The 26,796-nt window shown below is 39.8% G+C and overlaps 1 protein-coding gene across 3 annotated transcripts in view; it reads right to left on the bottom strand.

Moving 5' to 3' along the window:
* Nucleotides 1-26,796, bottom strand: part of znf536 (zinc finger protein 536) — a 294,307-nt gene that overhangs the window by 50,674 nt on the left and 216,837 nt on the right. For all 3 annotated transcript variants that reach the window (XM_055231159.1, XM_033985229.2, XM_055231162.1), the window contains one exon: nucleotides 12,669-14,255. In XM_055231159.1, the coding sequence (XP_055087134.1) occupies nucleotides 12,669-14,255 (1,587 nt within the window). The remainder of the gene's footprint in view (nucleotides 1-12,668; nucleotides 14,256-26,796) is intronic.

Here is a 26,796-nt window from a genome sequence, read left to right as displayed (position 1 = left end):
TACGCACCTCTGCCTGGAATTCAATGCTATTCTCTAAATGCAAACGTTCTCGTCTCGACAGTTACGCTATTCTTATCCCCCCATGGTTTATGTGTTTTGTTTCTTTCAAGCATTTTTTTTTATCGTCTTGTTTATTTGACTTTTACTCATTTGCCATTTTTTGATGTCGAAATCAAACATGTTTTTAGCTATCGGTCGGGATCTCCCCTTTCGCACCGGGAGAATGCTACAACTTATTTGTCGTTAATTGCCTCAGCGCTTTTCAAACAACCCGCTAGCAACTCTGGTGTGCTCTGCGAAGTGTCTCTCTTTCGCTACCTGTGTGTTTTTTGTTTTGTTTTTATTAGTACCGCGGCATGCCTCCATTGATGTGGAATAACAGCGAAAATAAAAGTTGACATAGTTTTCTTGTCTTTTTTTTATTTACACCCCCTTCCTCCCCGCCACCCAATTTTCTATTTCGAATGCACCCCCCCCCTTTTTATTCTCGACTTCTTGCCTTGTTTTTTTTTATATATCTGCGAGTTTCCTTGAAGTCGCGGCGGTATTGTCTCATTACGTGTCGACTAGCTGCGTAAGTGTAGTTATTATGCCGGTTCGCCTGTGCCTTCTGTCTTCCCTGGGAGGATAGGAGTTTTTTTTTGTTTTTTTTTATGACTACAACTCCTCCGAGAACCTACCCACCACCATCATCACCGACCCCCTCTCCTCCCTCCTTTCCCCCGTTCCTTTTACATCTCCGGGGCGCCTGGGGAAGAGAAAGGGGGAACGCTTGCATTTCTTAAGAGAGGCAACTCCAAACTGCAACAAAGTCTACAGGAGTCACACAAGAATGGAAACAAACAGCTAGCTAACGAGGCGGGGAGCCGAGATCATGTCAAATATATCGGCTTGGAAGGCCAATTTATAACCCGTTGTTTCATGTTTTTGGAGATATGCTGGCTGAGAATGCGCTAGGTGGTAAGGCTACGCAGGCTCGCATATATACATAAAAGCACTTGATTTGGTTGTACGGGAGTGATCCGACGCAGAAAGCAACCTCGCAACTCCCATCCTACCTCCTGTTTCCCGTCTTCTCAAATAATGAATAGAATAATTGTCATGCAACTTTTGCTATCATCCAAGCGTTCGGCTCGGCTTTCTTGGTTGAGGGCAACTCGATACCGGCCCTCATTCACTTGTACTGTATTTCCAGGAAACGTCATAGAGGCCAATATGATCAGAGGTATTAGTGGAGACAGTTGAGGGAGAGGGGAATCACAAGGGAAAAAGAATAATACGATTTTTTTCCTCTTTTTTTTTTTCAAGCGTACCTTTCAGCAGGTGCTATCGGGGGAATTAATGAGTAGAAAAATATTTTTAGAGTTAGCGGCGGAGACGATGAGAGCAAAGAAAGCAACAGGTTTGTTCTTTAAAGGCTTGACAGCAGCTATTATACTTAATTGCCCTTTGAAAACGACACTATTTGCACTTTTGGGTGACAAGGCGTTAATTCACCTCGGCACAAGTTAAACTGGTAATATTGGAACGCATGTGAAATAGCACCTTTGCGTTGCCACCCGTCAAGTTGTCAGGTCGGTGAAGCAGCGGAAACGGAGAGGGCGGAGGTTCAGAATGTGATGTGTAATATCTGTTCAGTGTTCTGCTCACATGTGTCAAGCCAATCACGGTGTATTATACTGTATATTTAAAATAGAAGTTGTAAAAATTTAAACGGAAATGCATATGTACTTTTATCCCTGACTCTATGAGGGTCAAACGATGCTTAACTTTACCGAAAAAAACGAAAATAAGCCGAAATAATGGGAAAAAAGTGGATTTGTGTACTTTAAGTTGTTGTTTTTTTCTTATAAAATGTGTTTTACGCCTGTGAGCAAACCAAAATTTAAGACCTTATTTAAAATTAACCCATCATCAGATATGTTATGACTCTATATAATTGAGTTATTGACAACCAAGTTACGTTAATAAACTATGCATTATCAGACCTGGTGCTTGGTACAAAAAATACATATATAAAAGACAAGTTTATGTTTTAAAATATGATATTATAATTTGTCAAATGTATATATAGGGATTTCCAGCCTCTATTTACCTCAAACGTTTCACCAAATCACTGCTATATTCAAAATAGGTTCATTTTAAACAGTATTACACAAAGGTGGGAGTAGAACCGCCAACCCTTCGCCTGGTCTCTACTTGTTGACCTACAGCCATCTAAAAAAATCCATTCAAAAGTGCCGTCCATCTATAACATTAGGTCAACCATTTAGAAATTATCTCATCACAGTTCACTCTTCACTACAAGACAGACAGCCTCAGACGGCTTAATCACAGAAGGAGCCTGGCCTGCAGCTACAGTAAGAGAAGAAAGAGTGATAGATAAAGAGAGGGAGGGGAGGAGTGTGGGAAAGAGGACGCAAATATGAAGAGGAGGAGGAGGAGAGGAAGGACTGACGACTGCACAGGGGAGGCCCTTTTCACTGCAACGACTTCCATGTCAGATAGTGGTCAAACTCTGGCCCAACTTTAATCAGTTTAAGCTGTTTACAAGAACCTGCAATTAGATCCATGATGAAAAAATCATTTAAGTGATCCGTCTGGTGCACTGACACAGCACAGAGCGTGGGCATTCTCGGACAACAGATTATGTCAATGCGAGTCTGGTTTTGGAGAGAGTTACAAATAAAATATAATGAAGAAATGTACAGTTTTTTGTTGGTCAACACAATTAGGAGAAATAAGCAGCGTGACGATGGCTGTTCAAGTTTATTGGCCCAAATGTATTATTATTATTAGCTAAAACAACACCTGACATTTTACAGAACATAATGGATCTCGGTTAGCATTTTCAGCAAGTCAAAGGTTGAAGGTTTGATTTCCATTTCTGGCATGGAGTCTATAATTGAGTCCTTGAGCAAGACACCTTTCCTTGTTTGAGAGTTTTGATACAATAATACTTTTATATTCATTTGAAACGCAAATCCTTATTGTCACTACTTCGAACAAAAGAACCTATCCATCCCAATAATCTGCAGGTACTCTACGTCCTAATATATAATGTCGTTTGTTTGTTTTTTCTCATTTTTGTGTCTATGCTTCGATAATACCAGGTTTTTTGCATTATTTAAAGTTTTGTCGTTCAAATTATAAATCAGATGTTACATCATAATAATCTTTACGTTTCTTTTACTTGAGTAATAATTTTCCAAATATTTTTTTTTTACCTGGAGCACAACTTTGTGGGTTGACAGTAGCGCAGTTGGTAGAGCGTTTGTTCACTGATCCAAAGGTTGCTGGTTCAAATCCCAACATCTCAACATAAAATACACTGGTTAACCCGCCTCAATCCCAATGTCTGCCTAAACTGGTGTATGGGAATGAGTGTCTTGATGTAAAGTGCTTTGAGTGCCTTAAGGATGGAAAAAACTATATAAAAATGTAAAAAAAAAATAAAAAAAAAATAACCTTTTGTCCTTCTACTTGACTAATATTATTTTGAAGTAACATTACTTTCAATTGAGCTCAGTTTTTGCCGACTCTATCCACCTCTGATATCAAATATACCAAAGCAGCTGTAACATGATTGTCTTTACTACAATGTTCAATACAGCCATTTACATATCAGTTTCAGAAGTCAATTCCTGACCACCGTGGCTGGCCACCACTCAAACAAACCTTTTTTTGATATTGGCTAACCCAGTGGTAACAGCTCTAATTCTGGCTTGTGCGTGTCGTAAGCCTAAGCATCTCCTGCCTCTGTAAGATCCTCGGGTGTCACCTTTGCGCTCCGACTTTCTACTTTAAGTGCACAGAATAATTACCGGCGCGCAGGTAAGCTATCCGTCTCGCTCATTAGCAACCACGGGGCTGTCTGGGAGCAATAAGGAGGATGCAGCCCTCTCCACTCGTCAAAGCAGTTTGCATGTTTAAATGTGTGTATGTGTGTGCGTGTCTATGTTTGCAGGAGACAAACAGCAACCAAATTCATGGTAATTAACCACCTGATGAGGACACTATTATTGGCAATTACCGGGTTTTGCATTACCACAAGTTTTAAACGCGTGCTTGCGGCGGAGACATGCTTGCAGGTGCGTGGCCTTAAATGCGGACAGGGTAATGCGATGTTGTCCATGTGGGTGAGCTGGTTTTAATGGGCAGTGGCTCGGTTAAGGTTCATGTGCGCTGTAATAACTGACCAGGGAGCGGTGGAACAAAGGGAGTAAATGGAGGGGAAAGGATAGCAGGCCAATTTGCTTTGTGGCGTTTAAAGGCATGCGCGGAGAGAAGTGTGAAGTCCAACAAGAGGGTCAAAATTTAGTGATGTTAAAACTGTATTTGTGGGGAAAGAGGTGTAATGGACTAAAGCCTCGTGACAAGAGAAGGTTCTGGGGTTAAATCAGCCAGTGTGGAGTTAACACGAAGTTTATCTACCAGTACTCGAAAAAATCATTGAGCACATTTTCCCCCAAATAGCTCCCACGAAGCACAGTTTTTGAGCAACTTTAAATATTTTTAGCAGGTCCGCAACTGCTTGTCACGATGGATGCTTGGGATATTCCACAGTATGCCATGATTATCTATCTTGCGTCTATTCAATTGTGGTTTTATTGTTAAAAAAATCAACAAATACTTGAAAAACGTGCATTCTTACTATGAATCTGTCATCCCTCCACAGATCTGACAAGGAACGTGGTAGTAAATTGTCTGAGATTGTAAATTTGCTTTTTGTATATGACCGATTTCACATGAGCAAGGATTGTGGAGTAACTAGCTGATGTATTTCAACTTATTATGGGGATCCAAAGCACCACCACAGGAAGAACATGCAAACTCCAAACTAAAGTTTCCATTGTGGCCATGCATTTAAATCACAGTAAAATATTAAAAATAGATTTTGTTGATTTTGGGTCAAATCGGTTCACTTGACATGGAAGAAGTACAAAATTTAGTTAAACGTACAGGTACCGCAGCAGAAAATATACTAGTAAAAGTAAAAGCATCACGTGAAAAACTCGACTTAAATAAAAGTATTGAAGTACCTGTTTAAAAATGTACTAATAAAGCTTCAAATGTAGTGATTTTGATACAGAATTGTGCAGAAACAACTGAATCAATCATTGTTTTACCGCCTGTTTGCATTTGTATATTTTTGCTCAAATTATGAACATGTAAAAAATAACCGCCCCAGCCTTTTCAAATATTAGTAAAAATACTTGTACTCTTCAATCCTGTAGTGGAGTCGAGAGTACAGATACCTGCTCTCAAATGTAGTGAAGTAAAAGTAAAAAGTATCCGCTTTAAAATGTACAGATACTAACATTTTTACTTAAGTGCAGAACGTTACTACTTTTATTTCACTGGTCTTCACTTCCGTTCTATCAAGAAAGTACATGGGTTTTGCCGTCCTGTTCACTGGCTACTACTACAAGAGGCAAAACATAGGCAGACTGTTTGCAAATCACAAATTACAACTCTCCTATGAAAAGAAAAAAAAGAAAAAAAAAAAGAAAACAATCTGGCGCTGTTTTAAAGTGCAGCTTAACATGTTGTCTAATCAGTACGAGAGTTTTCCTGTGATCCGCCAATTTCAGCTTAAGCGCGTGTCAAAGTAATATCTCCATTTGCGCGTGTTGTTTGTTTGCGTACATGCGTGTGTGTGAATGTTCATTTGTTAAGCCTACCTTTCTTCCACTTAAAGCAGCGAAAGTGGAAAATAACGCCAACTATTATCCGCTACATCTGCGCTTCACAGCCAGCCCACCAATCCCGCCATATGTCTTTAATTACCACCAGTGCTTTACAGAACCTGTTCCACACACACAACCACACACACGCATATACATACACACATATATCTAGCATTATTACAACAGGCTGGGCTTCCCCCTCCCCTCTCCGAGCATACACGCCTTTGCAGAGACTAGGGAGATTTTCGAGCATGATGTTCCGGTTTGACCTCCACACTTTGGGTTGGTATCCCGCTCAGAGAAGGCACGCTGCAGCCGGCTCTTTCTGACGGGGGTAATTGGCCACTGGTGACACCACTAGTGCTGCAATTAAGATGAAAAAGCCCAACTTTAACCCGAGCACTCGCTACACTGTGGGGGTCGAAAGGGGTATGGGACCAAAAGTCAGAGTGTCACTGTAAAAATATAAGTGAACATGTCTTGTTTAATCTGTCTTCTGCTTATAATATGTTGTTTTACAGTTTGGGGCATAATTCAGTCACTCTTCAGTCACTGTTTTCACCACAAGGGAAAGGTTATAAAGATGTGACTGACCTTTGTCTGTGGTCTTCAGTAATAAAAAATAAATAAATAAAAATACAGTAAAATAAATAAATAAATAAATTAATTAATTAATAATAATAATAATAATAATAATAATAATTTGATTGGATTGGTTGGTTAGTAGTATGTGGTGTAGGCAGTGGAGAAACTAAAGTAAAAGTAGTATTTTAGTTCATTTACTTTTACTTGAGTTGTTTTTTTTTGTTTGTTTGTTTTTGCTCCAGTATCTGTACTTAAGTAACAACACTGAGTACTTCTTTCACCACTGTGTGTAGGACTGTCTGAACAGGTAAGTTTTGAGTCGTGATTTGAAGAGAGAACAGAGAGCTGGAGAGGAGGAGGAGGAGTGGAGAGAGGAAGAAAGAGTGTCAATGCAGAGGAGATCACAGAGGTATTGTGGAGCAAGGTTATCAATAGCTTTGAATGTGTATTTGTGAAAGTAAGCATGTCTATTTAAACTTTTTTTTTTCAAATTCTGCTATACTTTAAATAAGAAATAACTCCTAGATCACACCCTTTATTTGTAATAACAATGACGTAGTAAGCGTAAAGTGTGATGTGTCTTGCTCAAGGACACAATGCAATATGATTTGGTGCTAGCGAGTAACCGGTATGCACTACACTACTACTACTAGAGTACCGAGCAGTTTTGGGCTATAATTTATGAGTTTTAATTAATCTGTCATTATTTAAAGGAAGCCTATAAATCTTCTTTTAAAATCCCAGCCATAGCAAATCAATAGCTCAATAGTGCAAGTATATTTGGATGGTTTATTAGAAAGTTGATTTTCAGTAAATCATTTTAATAATGTACCTTGAAAACTACTCGTCACCCTGATCAGGTTTAGACATTAAATTCTAAAAACTAATTAAAGGTCCTATATGTGTGTTAAACATGTGTGAATGAAACAAAACACAACTCCAGGTACGTTTGGGATGAGGAAACGACATTATAACACAGATCAGAAAATGGCATGATATGGGACCTTTATGTCCAAATATCTCTTTTTGCAGCCACTCAATGTGGGACTTTTAACATTAGATTCACACAAAAACTGCACAAAAAGGCACCTGCATATCCACTGAAAAACTACACCAAATCTGATGTTCCAAAAACAAGTATTTTGAATTTGATTAATTACATTACTAGATCCAACTTTTGGGCTGCGAATAGCACCAGTGAGGTCATGTGTGTCCAAAAGCAGTTACCTCATTGGACAAACAGGACAAATTGAATTTTATGTTATGTTTGGATTCCACTTAACAGCTCAATTTCTACCATTAAAATTTTAGAACAAGACACGCTGGCACCACCGCTTCTACTTTGGGTGTACCTGATGCTATCTAGTGACACTTCGGCACCACCACTCTATGTTTACACTCTCAAGTTTACAAAAATAGATCGCGTTTTGGTGCCATCCAGGTGAGGTTTTTTCCCCCAGAAGCAAACAATAGAAGTTGGAGGACATGAGGGTGCTTGTGAACTGTAAGTAATGGGTGTAATTGATGTTAGCATATACAACATTTTGCAGTTTTTCCACTCGGAGTTAGCGTAGCATACTTCTCAGACTGCGAGAGGTGCTTGGCCGTGAGCCGTGCCACTTTCTGCTTTGAAAAGTGCTCCTCCAAGTCCTACACTTTTATCTGCGCTCCCTCTCTCACCTGTCAATCTCCTTCTCGAGTCAAAGTTGGTAAATTAAATCGAGTAAGGCGAAGGCTATGAGCAAAAAAAATAATAAAAATGTTGATGCCAAACCACAAAAATTGTTGGAAAGTATGACAATTCAACAAGAAGTTCTGGTTTGGTTGAACTGAAACTGAAGACCTTTTGAATCAAGAGTAAAGTTTATTTTTAATACTTAAAACTCAGAAGTTAAAAGAAAAAGAAACATCAAACTACAACCTATATAGCCAGTGGTTAAAGTGTCTTGCCCATGGACACAAAAATGGCATGCAATGTGATTGAACCGACAATCTTATGTATAAAAAATTATGACCAATACAACCTAGGCCACTTTTGTCTGCAAAAATATGTGTTTCAGGTTTTTTTTATAGCTTCAATTTTGAGTGACTACACAATTCAGATATATTTTTATTCTTAATCGCTATGGCAACAGTGCTTTTTGCCACTCAGATACCTATATTTCTGGATTTTAGAAGACATCACAGCACAATTCTTGGGTCTAGTCACTTCAGGTAAAAAATGTGTAAATTCTCTAATCTAAAAACAAAAAAACACCTATATTTCAATTTGTATTATAATAAAAAAGTACACAATACTTCCTTTTTTACAAATATTTTTGACCGGCACTGTAAATCTCGGGGCGCTGATGTAATTTGAGCAAGAGGACGTGAGGAGCGCTGTTCTCGAGCTCTCATGGCATGTACCCTGGTGTTTGAATAATGTAATACTTCATGTTTGATAATGCACGGCTATAGATAGGTCTGAGGCTGCAGCCAAGTATCGATCGCGCTAAGCACATCTGCGCTACTGCAAATAGTGCGGCGGCTTCATATCAATCTTTACACGCCGCCGTCCGTCCGTATAGCTCAGATACCAGATCCGTGTCTGATTACGCGCACCTCCAGGCCACCGTAGCTGCTAATGACATTATTGATACGTCCAATCCCACAGCCAATTTAGAAAGGTGTGGTTTGTGATGAGAAATGTGTTAAATGCAACGTGTGCCGTTTTTCTTCTTGCGTTATATACATATTTCATGACCTTATTTAATGCTGTAACTGGGAATATGAATTGTGTTGGAGATAGTTTTGGGGTTTAAACGTCAGATTCTAGACAAACTCACTAAAACCAAGATATAGAGACAAATAGGTTTGGTTGGAATTGAACCCTAAACTAGACACACAGGTGGGAGAACTAATAACTGTGTTTACATTTAACAGTCAGAATTATAGTCTAATGCTGAGAGGATTTGAAATAGAACGTCAAAACCATGCGCTGGTTTCAATTTAAAGCCATACTGTGCAATATTATAGCCAAAGGAACAACATTTCCAACAAGCAGACGGAGACCCTCCTCCAGACCAAATAAGAGTGAGGGTTTGTGGAGATGCAAGCTCGCTCAAGGTAAGGACCCATGTTTTTTCTATGTTTAAAAAAAAAAAAGTTAAAAAGTGACATAATACGGCTTTAAGTATGCAGTATACTGTGTTTAATGTTATGTTAATAGCTACACTAATGTCTGCGTAATCCCCCAGTCGTCCAGATCTAATCTATAGCAAAAAACAAAATTTAAGTAAATATAAGTTCGTGAAATATTTTTTGAGACAAATCGTTGTAGGAGACGATTTGTCCAGTTGACAGATTTAAATTTCGTCTTTTGCTAGCTACACTAACCGAAATACTTAAATTCTCCACATAAATCTTCCTGGTCCTGTAAAAATGCCATTTCCAGTCTATGAAAATACAATTGCAAATTACAAATCAGCATACTCTAACTTCAAATCATTGAAATTGTTGTCTAAATCTGCACTCAATATATAGTTACTCTGATGTACCATATGCGCTTCAGGCTTTAAATTTCATTTCATACATTGCCTTAACTATTTGGGATGTCAATGGGTCTAGTTGGCTGTGTGCAGGACTACAGATAATATCTCAGGTGTTTTCTAATGTTGGCATGGATGTAAAGACTCAAATCAAATAGTTATGTTAATGTATGAGTGAATATGTGTTACAAGTCATAGTGCAGGTACATTGCTGTGCATTGTCCCCCCCCGGGCCTCCTCTGGGCATACTAATGAAGAGGCGGCCACTACAGACGTGCAGCGCGTGCCCTCCCACAGCCCGCGCACATTCACCAGAGAATTTCGATATTAATGATTTATGCCATATTTGCATACAAACCTAATGCAAACCCACTCCAGATAATCACATTTTGCCAGGTCTGAATTGAGTTTTATGGATGTCTGCGCGGCCCCCACCGAATAACAGTGGAATATGTGGCTTTGGCTCTTCACGTGACGGCTGACCTCCCAACATAAGGGGCTCAGAAGTGGACACAGATAAAGAGAGGAGGTAATAGTACCTTTTGTAAAGTGAAACAAGTGTGGTTATTTTCCCACATCCCCAACATGTATTTTTGAATTTGTGCGATTTGAAGGAGTCTAGGTTTAGTCACAAAAGTAGTTGCATTTATACTTGAGCGTAATATAACTATTGCTACTACCCTTTTGCCAATGGATAATACTATGCTAACTTAGTATGAACAGTGTTTGAAAGTAACTCAATACATATACCGGAAATACATATTCTTAATACAAATATTGAGTATCTGTACTGTATGGAAAGGAATACATGGCAATACTTTATCATGTAATTTTTGGTGTGAACTGCACAGTATTAGTGAGAATAAATAAAACGCCGCTCTTGCAGTTCATGCATGTGTGATTTATTTCTTATTTCTAATTAAACATAAAGTAACACTTAACAAACAACGCAACAAAAATAAAGTTGTTTGTAATTATATGGCATGTTTTTGTACACTAATATCATGCAACTCCATGTAAAAGTATTCCATGTATTCAGAAGATGTTAAAATTTGTATAAATGATTTGATTTGCAATAAATAGTTTAGATTTTACACAATACCACATTTTTGGATCGTCACAAATCAGATTTACTTTCACGTTTTTGCAACTAATACAACTCTGTGTAAAAATCAATCAATCAATGCATAAATAAGTCAATCAGTCAATCTTTGGTATTGATGTTTGTAAGTATTCTACAACATAATACTTTCAAATAGTTAACGAAATAGGTTAACAAATACTATAACCAGCTATAACAAAATTTGGCATGTGAACCTCTCGTGAACAGCTTAAGCAGGTCTGATAAGGCAAAGCCCCGCTCGTGTACTCCATTTCACTTTGTGCCCTAACACGCTTTTATCTCTCCACGCTATCATTTATAGAAAACAGGGCTATCTTCAATGGCATCCCCCAGATTGGCATGATGAATATCCAGTGCCAGGATGTAGGAAACATAATAACTTGTTGCGTTTTCTAATTACAATGAAGCCTGCCTCCGACTGGGACAAAATAACAACATGTAAGAAAGGCTTTTGTTCCATAGAGAATGCCTTATCTAAAAAGGTCAGCATTCCAAGTTGCGAGGGAACTGCCCACGTCACATTGCTTGGGTTTTCACAAGCTTACATAGACAATAAGTAGGACACGCTAGCACAAAGCCATCTCTCCTATTCATTGAAAAAAAAGAGAAGAACCTTTATCTTTAGATATTGTTACCATATGGATAAAATGTTTAAGATATGCACGGAGATTGGTGCCATGACAACGGCTAATGTTTTGTCAAATGAAAAGGTCAGACCAACACATGTAGGCGCGATGCTTCATTATCAAAGCGGGTCACTATTATTATAACTCAATATATCTTCCATTGTATAACTGAATGCATATATGTAAGTAACTGCAATGCGCTCTGGGAATATATTTTCACTTCATATACGGTTTTTATGGTCGTGAAGAAATGTGGACTTGCGGACTTGCTACGCCAAAGTCGGATGATAAATTCTGAATAGGTTTTTAAAAGTGTATATGTAACGTTAACAGCTAAAATCGGTGGAATTACCATTTTAACTCTACAATCAAATTTACAACAAAAGGGTTCTGTCATTGGAAGGACTTTGTCTTGCTAGCTTCACATTTATGACTTTAATAGCCTTATCTCTTCCCCAGCAGTTTCTCTATTTTGTAGTATTCCGAAGTCAACTTGGACTCTGTATCTTTTTACTTTCCTGCAATACAGACACTTTGCCGAGCGGCCCCTAAACTGTAAAAAGACCATTGTAAAACATTGAAAACAGAAAAAAAAATAGGACTTCTTTCCCGAGTCTCAAGGAGCGGCTGTAACCTTAGCGGCATCATGAAAGCTGACAGTTCATTTTTCACAGGGTCATAGATCGACGAGTCTTATAAAGTAATGGGCTTTTGGGAGCGGGCTTTATGAGAGCTAAGATAGTTAAGAGACATGTGGAGGAGATGGCAAGAGGAGCCGGGGTCCTGCTCCCGCTCACCCGAGGTTATTCCCCCTTGCACTGCGCGGGAGGGGAGGCGCTGCACTCCCAGTAATATAAACGTGTAATAAAGATTAATCTGTTGCTAGTCGCCAGCCTGATAGCTTCTAAACTTGCTTGAAATAAGGGCGAAATCACTTCAGAGCCAATCTCGGGAACCTTTAGTGAGTGTCTGTGGTGCCGTGGTGGGTGGCATGGTAAAAAATGTATATGCGTTTTGTTTTGGTGCGGTTAGAAAATTGAATTTGCACTGTGTGAATATATCTGTGTGTCTGTTTTGCAGCTATTACGGTGCCAGTGGAGGTTAAACACACGCTTACCGGATGCATCTGGCCTCTTCATTCCCCCCACGGACGCCCCTCCCGCACCGCCTCCCAGGCCGTTGAACGCCGGGATGTTGTCGTTGCTGTAGGCTCGCAGGACTGACAGCATGTTCATCTGTTGCTCCAGGTGTCCAGAAGGTGGAGCACTGCCCGGAGACAAGAGACCCAGGCCCGACTGCCACTGCTTGTCCAACGGAAGGCCTTGGTTCAGGGAAAGTGGGTTCATGCCCCCCAGAGTGCCGCCACTTCTTGGGTTGTCGTGTTTGTTGTGATTCTGGAGATGGTCCGATCTGGGACTCCTCTCCTCGTCCTCCTCCATTTGACCGTTCTCATTCCTGTCTCCGTCCTCGTCGTTCATGCCTCGGCCATCTTCAAGTTCATCATCGGAATGGTTCGCCTGTCGTCTCTTGGGGGTCTTAGCACCGTCCTCATCTGACCTAGCATCTTCAGCTATACCAGAAGAGCCCCTCTCACCCATCTCTTCATCTCCAGTTGGAAAGCCAGGGTTGGGAAGATCACCCTCCTCAGCTGAAGGACCATACCCCTGCAGGCCTTGGTTACCCTTGGGGGATCCATCATACAGGCCTCCAAAGCGCCTGTAGAAATCACTCTGGAATGGGTTGTACGGCTGGTCCACGTGGTTGTTCCAGCCTCCGGGGCCTTTCTCTCCATCGTCGTCTTTGTCAAACATGTTCTTGCCAGTCATGGTGGGCGAAGCCTCTCTGCCTGATTCGGATCTCTGTGGGTGGCCCTTTCCCAGGTGGTTGGCTTGAAGGTGCAGGGCCATGAGCTCCAGAGAGGGAGTGGAGAAGGAGCAGAAGAGACAGCCATGCCAAGCCACATTGTCATGGATGGTGAGTGTAGCACCAGGAATGGACCCAGAGGCAGACTCAGGCCGGACAGACACAGACAGGTCCAAGGGTTCATACTGGGAGCCAGGTTTCCCAGGCTGTGTGTTGGGCTTGCCATCAGCTTTCTCTTCCCTGTCTTGCTCAATGGAGGCCCTCTTGGCTTTGGGCTCACCGTTATCATGGTAGCGCTGGGCCGAAAGCTGGATGGAGCTGTCTTTGTGGTCCTTCTTCATGGAGCTGAGGACGAAGTTGTCCATAAAGGCCTGGAGGGAACCCTGGAAATGGACTCCGTTTCCGATCATGCTTTGGTAGGCCCGGCTCAGGTCAGAGAAGCTGGCCGGGTTCTCCGATGAGACCAGAGGTGAGGGTCCGTCGGTCGGCTTCATGTTATCATTGGAGGAGGAGTCAAAATGGCGGTCGATGCGGTCCCGGTCGTGTGGTGACATCATGCTGCCGGAGCCCCATTGGTGTGGCAGCAGTGGTCCCCCCCTGAAGTCGAGGTTGGGGGGCATGCCTTTAAAAACATTTCTCAGGACATCTGGGCGAGCAAAGATGCCTCCACTGTTCTTGCTGTGGTCGTCTTTATGGTCATTGGAAGAGTTGTGCCCGCTGGACTGGCCTGAGCTGGCGGACCCGTTCTGGCGCTCGCGGTGGTGGCGCTCCAGGTGGTATTTGAGACTGGCAGACTGGGTCCCGGCATAGTCGCAATGAGGGCACCGGTAGGGTTTCTCTCCTGAGAGGCCAAAAAAGAGAAACAGAAAAGGGAAAAGAGTGAATCATTAACCTGATTATTAGATTGACTGGATATCAAAAGCTATTTATTGGAGCAGGGAATGTGGACCCTAGGGTCATGTAACCTCCCAGAACAAGAAAATGAGGTCAAATGAGAAGAGCCTGCAACAAAGATTTGTATTTCATTAACTAGTATTAAAAGTCTAAATTGCATTTCAGTTTAATCACTAGCATTAAACATGACCCTGGTTATAGAAGGTCAGAAATGATAAACTTTATTTGCCCTCATTTAGCTCTGTTCATGAAGTATTTTGTGTTTCTGTTTTCATTTTATGTCCAAACCAATAGTACCAAATATATTCCACACATGTTTTATTCACTTGTACAAAACTTTCATTTTCCAACTCTTTCACTTTTTGAAGAGTTTAAATAGTTTTTGACATATGCAACATGATGAAATAAACTACAAGTGAAAGTAATAATGTGCAACATTGGACTAACAGTCCCCTGTCTCTCTTATCAGCTGTGCTCTATTTCATATGTTTGTGTGTGTGCTGGGACTCTGACTGTGGGGGGAGCCGTGTGGGATAGGCATCTGAATATGGGTCGATCCAGCTACATCCAGCCCGCCAAGTGAGCCATCACTCACATCAACACCATAAAAACATTTCACCATATGGCGCTTTCAGTCCACTACAAGAGATAATATTTTCATCTGACAACAAAACTGTCTCGATGTGATCTGGGTTTGCTCTGCTGAAGGCTGGAGCGAGGCCTCATATGTGTGTGTTAGCCTGTCTGTGTGTGTGTGTGGGCTACAGGCTAAACACGCTGCTGTTTTGGCCTTGTCTGTGCTTTGGCGATGAGGGCGCAGTTTCTCGGACGTTGCCTATTTGCAGTTTGTCTTGAGGAACATAAATCAGCCGCACTGTAAGATTACCCCAACTACTGCCACACAGCAACGCACCAGCAAGGAAATATGGAGAACACACTCCCATGCAAAAGGCAAGTCTGTGAGTATTCACAAAAAGTGCTGGGACATATGTGAAACACATGCTTGTAGTGGAGGAGCCTCACCATAAAGAACAATATGAATCACTCGCGCTCCCGCAGATCAAAGTGATTTATTTTATGGTAAAATAGGGGTGAATCTATTGTGTAACATTTACATATATTTATTTATGATGCACATCCATATTCATGAATGTACTTGATAATAGTATAACACCAGCACAATTCTGCCAGAAGTGGATCTTCCATTGGAATGATACTTATGTTGAAATAGAACACATCCTGCTAGCAATTATAATAGGCTTGGAGTCTGAGCCAGATTTGGATTCATTAAACAATGAACAGAGAAGGGAAAATTCTAAGCCTTTTTTCCTTTAATATATACACATATAAAAAGTTCCCTGCCTGGAATTTGTGTTTGATTGTTAATGGCGGTTGTGTGAAAAGAAGAGATTAGTGGAAAGAGAAGAATAAAGCCTGTTTGTTATGCGCTCTGTTTATGTGTGGAAATGCACATTGCTATATATAAAGTATATGAGCATAAAGTGTTTAGATTATACACATGGAAACCATTTTATAGGAGAAAAAAGGCATTGTTACGCAAGGCTGGTTTGAATGATTTAAGTCGGGCTGTGTAGTAAATCATGGATATAATTAGCAAATGGCATACTGCTCAAGTAATTTATCATTATTTAGAGGGCACCATTCCAGAAAAAGACTCTGCGATCTGCGGACCTACTGCGGAGTTCTCAAATAAAGGGCCACAAACACTAACTCGATACAATATTGATACAACGGAGAGAAGAATAGGAGGCTACACAAAAGAGTGGAAAAGAACAGAGGAAAAAGGTTATAGAAGGCTGGCGGCGCAGACTGATCGCTCACACTATAGATAGAAAGACACTGATGTGATATTGCTTCTCTTACACTAGTGGCTAAGAAGCATAGAGTATATTTAAGATAAACCGCACGAGATGAGCTTCTAACCCAATAAGTGCTTCTCCTGTGTGCTGCTGAACAGAGGCTGTGCGCTGATTTAATAAGGAAACGTCCCTGATGCAAATGATCATTCTCAATTCCTCTAACTGGACAAAATGATATTCTAGGAGCCAAATTAGACAGAAATTAGACTGATCTGATTTTTCCCCTCCTCTGTTTTTTTGTCCTTATGCAAGATTGTTAATGTTTGAGTGCAAAATAAAGATTAATGTATCATCTACATATCTGAAATGAGAATGAAAAGCAGAGAGGATTGTGGGTTTGACACTGCCTTTGATGTTTACGCAAAATAAATGGGATGCCCTGGGAGGGTGATCAGTGGATTGCAGTTTTCCATTAAAATTTAAGCGTTTTTAAATATATCGGGAAGCTACACGACAAGCGCGCCCCCTCTCCCCTGTGCTGTTTACGTGCGCGTATATATCTGCGCACCATTTGGGCCCGAGTATGAACACATGTTGGTGCGTGCGTGAAAGCGTGTGTGTGTATGTGTGTGTGTCTTGGAGGGCCATTTGGACTGGCTAAGACATCTGCTCCATCATACGTCAGGGGCCTGGTGTGACATCTGGGGAATATACTGTATCCTGCCTTGCAACATTACACACAATTTACTGCTAAAGGTCATTATGTACCCGTTAATCCACTTTTAATTGATATCAGCGCAAACAGCACAACCTCCCAGCCACAAGACAGATCGCAGCCGCCACAAAACCAGGAAATTGCTATTTGGGAGTTAAAAATAGAAGGGTAAACTTTCGCTTGTTGCTGTCCTGTTCTTTACTTGGGGCTAGGGTTTGTTGTAGGTGAAGAATGGGGTGGTGAGAGGTAAACAGCTTGGAACAAAAATATGCATTTAATTAGCAGGGATTAAGGCTGTAATTTACTGCACCAACATATCCATTATGTGACAAAAACAAGAACTTTGTAAAGGGGAAAAACAGTAGTAGGTATTTGGTCTTTTCATTTTTGGGCTAATATTTCATTAAATATGGCATCAGTGATATGGGGACTATATGGACAAATATATACATATACATATTCATATATACGTATGCATATATATGGTCAGGGTAAGTATACTTTTAACTAATTATGACTGAAAATCATTCCAAATTACAGCCAAAATGTGTAACTTTTTTGTGTATGTGTTTTGTGTTTGTATATGGAATAAACAAAAAATGAAAAAAAAAACAAAATAATAAAATAAATACATGAATAAATAAAATAAATAATGTTGTTGTCAGATTGCATTTATTTTATTGTATTGTATTTTTTATGTTTTTAATGAGATGCATTTTAGCATCTTTTAGCTATTATGACACTGAAAACTCAAAGAATTATCCTTGCTACAGTATTGTTAAAAAAAAGGAAAAAAAAGGGTTTAGTACAACATTTAGAAGAATAAAACTGAGATGTACACTTTCTAACACTTTCCTTTAACATAGCACGAGTTCTTGTGTCCCCCATAGGTGAAGGATAGGAGAAAATGCATCACTGCAGCTTTGGTATAGCTTCAGCATGAAAAACTAGCGCCCATAAACATCGGAGTGACACCTCTGTGCAAATAAATCATTTTTCTCCAGATTGCTGCTCCGCGTCTCCTCCTTCGTCCATTGGGTTGTTTTCACCGATGTTACAAGCCCTGGCTTTGTACGAACTGCAGCCATAGAAACAAGTACAGATAAATTCCCCTAACCTGTACAGAGGGGCAATTAAAATGGCTTAATAGATATGACATACTCCAAGATGAATTTCCTCTCGTCTGGAAAGAAAAAAAATATAATAATAATAAGAGGGGGATCTTGCAGAGGTTGGATAAAGTAAAGGGGCTGCATTACATCTGTTTTAAGTATATCTATATTCATGGGGCTAATGGAATTTGCGGCTAAAGTATAGGCTATAAGGAGCTTAAGGAAAGGGTCAGTGGTGATAAGGTCGTCAATGTCAGAAAAGAAAAGATGTAGAAAGGAACATTAAAAGATTGCTTATGAGGTTAAATCGGATTCGGGGATGTATGGCATTGAAAGCGTGTAACAATGATTTGACATTATATTACTCTGTTAATGTAAATGAAGTCTAAAATATAGGGGTATTTCAAAGAGCTAGTTAAATTGTTTAATACAGTTGCTTTGTGTAGAACTAGGTCAAAATGAATATGCAGATGTGTTTCATATAGTCGCCATAATCATTTTAAGGATAATTCCAACACGTTGAGAAAAATATTAATTAAAAGTTTGGTAAGTCCAAGTATAGCTTTTTCAAAGTTTGCAGACAAATTAAGAAGAAATGTGTGGTTTAAGACCAACTCATATTTTGTCTTGTTTTCTGCTGTATTAATTACTTTATCACTGGACCACCACAGCAACGAATGTTAGACTTGGCTGTTAATTTTCCATTTTCACCACTAGGAGTCACTACACTATATTTCCTATTGTCAACATTTGCATAAAATTGTCAATGTTTCTCAATCTTTGAGCTGCTGCAAGTTGGATTAGTGGCCATTCATTCGTACTACAACCAAAAAATCCCGTCCACCCAGAAAGATTTTTTCCCGTAGAGCGCGACATAATCACAAACTGCTTATGTTCGGCTGACACGGCACCTACAACTTTCACAATGGTTGAATTTTGTGGCGATTTTTACCTATTTTCTGATGATAAACTTTTGGCGCTGATTGGTTAGAAGGGTCACATGGTACGACATGAATGAGCAGGTGAGCGATGCGAACGAGCACAACTGTTGTGAATGAGCCGCAGGTTTAGAACATGATTCAGAAGCGACTTGGAAGTATAAACATTATCATTTATTATTTATTCATAATTCCCATGCCTCTTTTGTGACTGCTCAGCTCGCTCTTGTCGCGCAAAGTCTCATGGAAGGTAGTTCAACTGCGCATGGTCGATGAGGAAGGCAGGACCATGTTTAGATCTCAATCATCAAAAAATGTCAAACTTACATTTTCTCACCATTGTCTCCAACATTGTAGTATATCGTGATTGATTGACTGTTGTGCTTTTTTAACACCAGATGCCCTACCTATCCAATCATGGGCGCCAAAACAGCACAATTTACCAACACGCATGTTTAAGGTCCTATATTACACATCATTCATGATTTTAACCTGCTTTTGACACCTTTTAGCACTGGCATTTACTGCATCACTGAAAATAATGTATAATGTATATGTCGGGAAAATACCTCAAGGCTTTAGTCTCCATGCATTTTGGGAAGCCATTTGTATGCAGCTAAAGACAGGATAGCGTAGCATCAAAATTTCTAAGCTGCGAGTGGTGGAAATTTGGGCAACGAAAACAAAAGTATATTAACTTTAAAGGTCCCATTTTACAAAAAAAAAAAGACTCTTGTGAGATTTTAGCCACGTTATAATGCTGTTACCTCATCAAAAACATACCTGGAGTTGTGTTTTGTTTCATTCACACATGTTTAAGTAACACTGTATTATTAGCTTGTCTACATCACTAAACCTCAAAATGCTCTGTTCCACCTTGTGATGTCATGAAGCAGTAGTTTTCCAAATTAACAGCTCCTTTTACCTTTTGTTCAGTAGAGATTGGCAAATCCAATGCTGAAATCATCCAAATGACTCTAGTGAAATTGTATGGAGTTTAAAAACACAGTAGAGCGCTTCCTGTATAACCACATGACATCACAAGGTGGAACAGAGTGTTATCTGTCTGAGGAAAGAATATGCAGGGTTTGTGTGTTAAACCTGTGTGAATGAAAAAACACAACTCCGGCTAACTTTTTGATGAGGAAACAACATTATAACCTGGATCAGAAAATAGTGTTATATGGGCCCTTTAATATGTTTATAGACATTAAAAATAAAGAGGAGCTTGATGGGTTTTAAGTACAAAAAATCAGTACGACATAGCCTGCAAGTTTTAAAACACCTCTAATTGAGTGTAACTTCTCCCTGCACTCCTCTCTATCCACTGCATTGCCTCTCCTTTTCCTCCCCTTTAAAAAGCGTGCCTTTAAAGTCTAATACATCACACGCAGTGCTTGGGCGAGGGCACTAAGATGCGCTAGATGAATGTTAGGGAGGATCACAGGTCTGGCTTGATTCATCCTGATTACAAGGTTAGGGTAAGGTTAAGTGACATGGGCCATCCCTCCCCTCTCCTCTTTGTCTCCTACTCCAGCCATTTAAAGGTGAACAGGGAGCCTTATTGCTTATGCCGCCCGCCTCAAGTTATGTGTGCCTATTGTCAAGAGCGCAGACCTTTTTCTTTTTTACACACAGCTGCTTACTGCTAAATAGTGCCTTGTCCAGAAGGGGACAATCTGGGCCCCTAATTGCTGTCACTGAAGCCTAGATTCATTATGTGACTTTCCCATTAAAATGTGAGCATTAATTTGTATAATGAAATATCACCCTCTGCAGTGTGTTCATTAGCCCACACTGTAGCGCCATGCACAATGTTAGCTACCTCCAAAACTGCGCTTAATTTTGCTAATGGATATTTTCCCACTCGCTCTTCAAGAGGAAATTAATACGGTAACGTTAGCTCTTTAACTTTTGGAGGAATTTAAATGCACTTCATTGCTTTCAAGCCGCCGTTAGCCGTACATTAATCTTAAGCTAGCACAACGCGCACAACGCCAGCTAGCCCCGACCCGGCTTGGTAAGCAACTCCATTGTGCCGATCACGTTGCATTAGCATGAAAAGGGGGGGCTAGCCTGGCTGTCACATGCTAGTTTCGCTCTTGCATTGTCGCCAAGGCGCGCACGCGGGATCTTTAGCCGCTGTAAAAGTCATCGCGTGGATGTAATCAGGGTGTCACAGAGGAGCTAGCTATGATTAGGTTATAGGATGATTTAAAGGCCACATGTTGGAGATGCATCAAGCTGTTTTTCCCCCATGTGAGGAGGGCTACTAAAGCTGTGCTTAGATAGGCCGCCATCCAGGGTGCGCTTCAGTCCAAAGAAAGCAGCTTATACTGACGCGCTATCTCCAGACTCGCAGAGATGTTGGTTAACCCTTATGTTCTATTGTTTGCATTTACTGTGTCTGATGCCAATGTGATTTTCCATGTGTTTGGTCAGTAAGATGTGTTTTCAAAGTTAAACCCGTATAGACTGATATTGTAGGAAAAAAATACAACGGAATTAAGATTTTTACATGGTTTCTTTAAGGGACTTAGGAAATAGCAGCGTTCAAAATGTTCTTCGGAGGTGTGGGGCAGGCAGGGCAGGGTGCAAAAGGGTGTGTTGCAACTAGAGTGACTAGATATTTTAATTAAAAACTGGAACATACCCGTATTCCAGACATAAAATTGTAAAAAGAGCATGTAACAAGGTCCATTCTCGACTCACTTGTGGGTAAGTATATAATGAGGGACTTATGTCGGTGTGAGTGTTTTTTTCCTCTTATGGCCATTTTTAAACATTTTTTTTGTATTTTAGCTAAACAAATGACAATATATTCCCCTCTTTACTGCTGGGGGGGATCAAACTGGTCATAAATAGGGACACCTGGGAAATTTCTTGAACTGGTTTTGGAATAAATCTGCTGAGACAGGGGACAGATTGCTCAAAACACAAACTGTCCAGGATAAATAGAGATGTCTGGACACTCTAATTGCAACCTCAATTTCAGGCGCCTAAATAATGCCACTTAATGAAAGCGTATTATGCTTGCACCCCTTTGAAACTCAAATGCACGCTCAGTCAGTTTGGTCTGCACCCGGGCCTGCCTTAAGCCGATTCATACTAGTGGTAGCCTACTTAGACTTCAAATACATGTTACGTTCAAGTATTATTCTGTCTACGCTTCATAACATATATCCTCATTCCCCATTTAGTTTTGATACCAGCTGCTTCTTGAACATTTAGAGACAGTGATGGAGAATCGTCCATTTAGTTGAAATCACCATGGATTCAAGTGACATTTGTGTTGCCAGTGAGACAGAAATGTTGGGAGAAGAAAGAATGGACTATGTCATTTTTCTAATGGAGGGTACGCCAATACAATTGCTATGGATATGTTATTGTGTTGCCTATTATGTCCCACTGTATGGGATTAAACTCATGTCCATGGAGACAAGCAGGTGACGGCATAAGGCCAAGTAACATCTGTGGAGGGATGACCACATTTCACAGTAAGAATGCATGTATTTTTAAGGTATTTCTAGCTATAAAAGCACCTGAAAAATACCGGATAGATACATTAAATGCGGTTACAGGCGATGAAATAATGTGTCCACGGAGAAAAGCGAGAGTCGAACCCTCCACAAAAAAAAGTTATATAGTGGATCTTAAAAAATATCCTCACAAAACAATAAAAACAGATAAAACAAACTGCCAATTTAAAGCCCACTGCTGTAACTTTAACTGCTGAGCCAAAACTACTTTACATGCCCCAGTGGTGGATAGCTTTGATAGACATAAGAGTAAATGCAATGCCCGGTGTCCAAATCAAATTTCCAAGTTGAGCTGATTTCATTTAAGGCTGTTAAGTATAGTGCCGGGTCTTTCTTACTGTAGGATTAAGACATGAAATGCAGCGCAGTTCAGCTGAGAGCATGTGAAATATATATTGTGAATGGAATTAGATTGTCTCTGTGTGTTTTGCCAAATGGATTAATGTCAGGGCTGCAAACAGGAGCCTGGAAGATAAAATACAGTTCTCACGGGGATCTGCGCTGTACCACTCAATGCACATAACTTAGAACACTCACTAACCATTGAATGGGCCCGGCAAGGCTATGTGTGCTGGGCTGATGCTACGTCTATTGCTGTAAATAATAAAGTGGCGTGGTAGCAAAGCGGCTGCTAGCGTCACAGTAAGACGATCCCAGGTTGTGTGTGGAGTTTGCATGTTCACCCTGTGTTTAGGTGAGTTCTTTTGGATGCTGTTGTTCCAATTATCAACTAAAATCATGCACATTAGGCCAATCCTCCAGCTAGGTACTCCTGTTTGCCTACATCAAGATCTAGAATAGCTGTATGTTTTGTGATATATTGCCTACTGCTTTTGATCTGAACCCCAGAAGTGTTGGTGAAATGTAAGGGACATCTTTTCCTTTGCATTATAGCTAAAATAAATTAATTTAAAATGGCCATAAAGCAAGAATGCATATTTACTAATATCGCAAATAACCTATAAATTTACTTATTAATTTATTTATTTATTTTTATTTATTTTTATTTATTTTTATTTTATTTATTTATTTATTTATTTATTTATTTATTTATTTTGCATAAATGTGGCAGGACAGGGATGGTTTTCTCTTCAATTTCTTTTATTTCCAACAATAAAAAAAAAAAAAAAAAAAAAAAATCATACTTTCTTCAGTTCTGCAAAAATACAAATAAAAATATATATTCAAATAAATGTCTACTCCCTTTTTCACTCGCACAACAGATGGTAAAAATCTCTTCTACTTGTCACTAAACTCCTTGTTCAGCTCCAATCCCGTGGCCCTGCCCTGACCTGGATGTTCTGTTTAATGCAGAGATCCTCATTATTTGAGGACACTCGGGCTCTACACGTCTGTCTGTGTAATTCAGATGTGAGGTACAGTGAGTGCCTATTATTACAGAGGAGCAGAGGGGCCAGCGGTGCGGGTGGTCCCCATTCTGCCTTTTAAGTGCACCGAGGAGGAGAGTTACACTGAATAAGGCAGAATAAAGAGCAAAGCTAGCATTGATTTTTTCTCAGCTGTGAGGGATTTTCATTTGGAATTGTGAGTCGGAGCTGCTGCCCGTCTACCGGCACTCCAGGATTACTTGTAAGAAATGACAAAAAGGTCAGGAGTAAAACCTTACAAGAAGATTTAAGGGAATTTAGCAAGAATGTGTGATAGTGAAGAGGCTAATTTTGGAGATAAGGAATGCTTGTGAAAAGTAATGAAACACAAACATCTAAGGAACATACTTATTTAAACTGGAATCATAAGTATGAATTGTGAATTTTTGGTCAGGAGTAAGCTTTCCAAGAAGGGAAGGGAATATAGCGAGGTGGATTTTGGAGATAAGTAAAGTTTGACAAAAAGCAAAACCCACATAATGAAATTTTGTTAAAGGGCTGCATTACATTATTTTCTGATCTATGTTATAATGTTGTTTCCTCATCAAAAACAGACCTGGAGCTGTGTTTTCTTTCATTCCCACATGTTTAACACACAAACCCTGCACATTTAGCCTGAGTTCTTCTCTCAAACAGAAAACACTCTGTTCCACCTTGTGATGTCATATGGTAATACAGGAAGTGCTCCAATATGTTTTTAAACTCCATACACCTCCACTTGAATCATTTGGATGATTTCAGCCCCAAAACTGCCCATCTCTACTGAACTAAGGGTAAAAGGTAGAAGTTAACTTGAAAACTACCACTTCATGGCATCACAAGGTGGAACAGAGCATTTTGAGCTTTGACAGTCTAATAATAAACCTTTACTCAAACATGTGGGAATGAAACAAAACACAACTCCAGGTATGTTTTTGAGGAGGTAACGTCATTATAACGTGACTTACAGCTCACAATAGTTTGGTTTAAGATAGGACCTTTAAGTACAAAAGTTTGAACACACATTTTCATTTAACAGTTGGAAATAACTCAAAACATTCCTATTTCATACACTAGATTCTTCAAAATAGCCACCCTTTGCTGGCTTTAGCTTTAATAAGGCTAATTAAAGTGTACTTATTATATAGAGTTACCAAGCTTTTGCCTCAGTATCGAAATCAAGTTTAGAATTTAAGCATCGCGACACTACTTTGCAATGAGAGGAGAGAAATCTACGCCTTTGGATGCTAATATATGGGTATCTCAAAGGCAACCAAAAGAGGAATAAAAGTTGTAAAGTGGGATATTAACAGCGGTGCATAAAGCCTGTTTTATGTGTTTGAGTTAGCATAAAGATGGCTTCATTTCAGTTAGTGTTTACTGGCTTCCTGTCGGCAAACATTTGGTAACAGCATCTTCTAATCACGCGATTACCATGCACGGGATTGTGGGGGAATTCATCAACTGATCAAATACATATAAATAAACTGTCATTAATCATTAACCAGCAAATGGAAATGGAGTTTTCATCTTGTCATCAGCAGATTGCATTTATATTAGTGTAAAAATATCTCTGGGTAAAGTCTGTTTGGGTTGGGTAATTTTTCCTTCAAGAACAATTTGGATTATTTCCGTAAAAAAGTTGTAATCAGGGAAGTAAAACTAACTAAATTGAAAATATGAGTTTGTAGTGTTACATTCTGAGTTAAGTTGTAAAGTATGTATGACTATTCAAAAATATATTAAACTAAAATATATGTTTAAAGATTCTCTGTGCAGTCTGCCACTTGTTTGTCTTTGCTTTGGCTGGAATGTTCCACAGTATGGCATTAAGATGATATATTTCCATGAAGACAAGCAACTGTCACCACTAGGACAGGTTAAAGGTCAGATCTGTGAATTGGATCACAGCAGGAATGCATGTTTTCAAGGAGCAACAACTGAATACATGCAAGATAGTTAAGTTTAATGCCATACAGTGGAACATTCCAGTCAAAGCAATCACATCTCCATGGAGACAAGTAGGTGAAAGACTCCGAGCCAGAAGAGCACCATTACGTTGTGGTAGAATTACACACAAAAAAATGGATTGCCTATATATATATATATGTTGTATATCTTTGGTAGTCCAAGAGGAACATACTGTTTTCTGACCAGTTTCCTTTTTACTTTTTCAAGCACAAGCATAGACTATATAAAGAAGTTGTTAAAGGAGTGTAACGTCACCCATAGCGTCCGGCTCCAGGCAAATTAAACTCATTGAGGCTGGCAGTTATAAGGGGCCAATTTAGAGCCGAGTTCCATATTTAGAATTCTGACCACAAGTATCATAGCAACCAAAGAGCCAATCTAGAGTGAAGCTGTTGAAGGTAACGCCCCTTCCCACCGGCACTGCTGGTTTGGCAGGGGACGGACCCTTAGCAATGCTGTCAATCAAACCTGTTGCTAAGTCTAAGAAAGAAGCTGATTTGTCTGTTATTAATGTTCATATCTCGATTTATGGACACAATAATGAAATACAAATACATCACAGGATCACACATAATGGACTAATACGAACATTTTAAGACATAAATGACAGCAGCAGTTACAAAGAGAAGGGCGACAGTTTTCTAATGTAAAGTGAATTGGAATCGATGGAGCCAGAAATGCACCCATGATTACTTCCAATTTGGAACAAGGCTAGCAGGTTAGCTATGGCCATTTATATATACAGTCTATGAGCAAAAGTAATTTTTATGCATTTTTTTTAATCAGTGTTGAAATTAAAAGTTTAATTGCGTATAAATATTCAGTATCACTACACAAAATTTGACACAATGCATTTTTTTGTTTTCCAATCCAGTTTTCCCAGAGTGCCATCACGCCTCTCTACCGCTCCATAAATCACCATACATCCCCTGCACATGGGAACCTGCTTTGAGACCTAAACTCAGGGCATCACCTTTTATTGTGCATTGTCCAGTTCGGGGGGCCCCCTGCTCCCAGCCATTGTCC

Source organism: Periophthalmus magnuspinnatus, chromosome 3, assembly GCF_009829125.3.
Source record: "Periophthalmus magnuspinnatus isolate fPerMag1 chromosome 3, fPerMag1.2.pri, whole genome shotgun sequence".
Lineage (NCBI taxonomy): Eukaryota > Metazoa > Chordata > Actinopteri > Gobiiformes > Gobiidae > Periophthalmus > Periophthalmus magnuspinnatus.
This window is presented reverse-complemented; position numbering and strand designations above follow the sequence as displayed.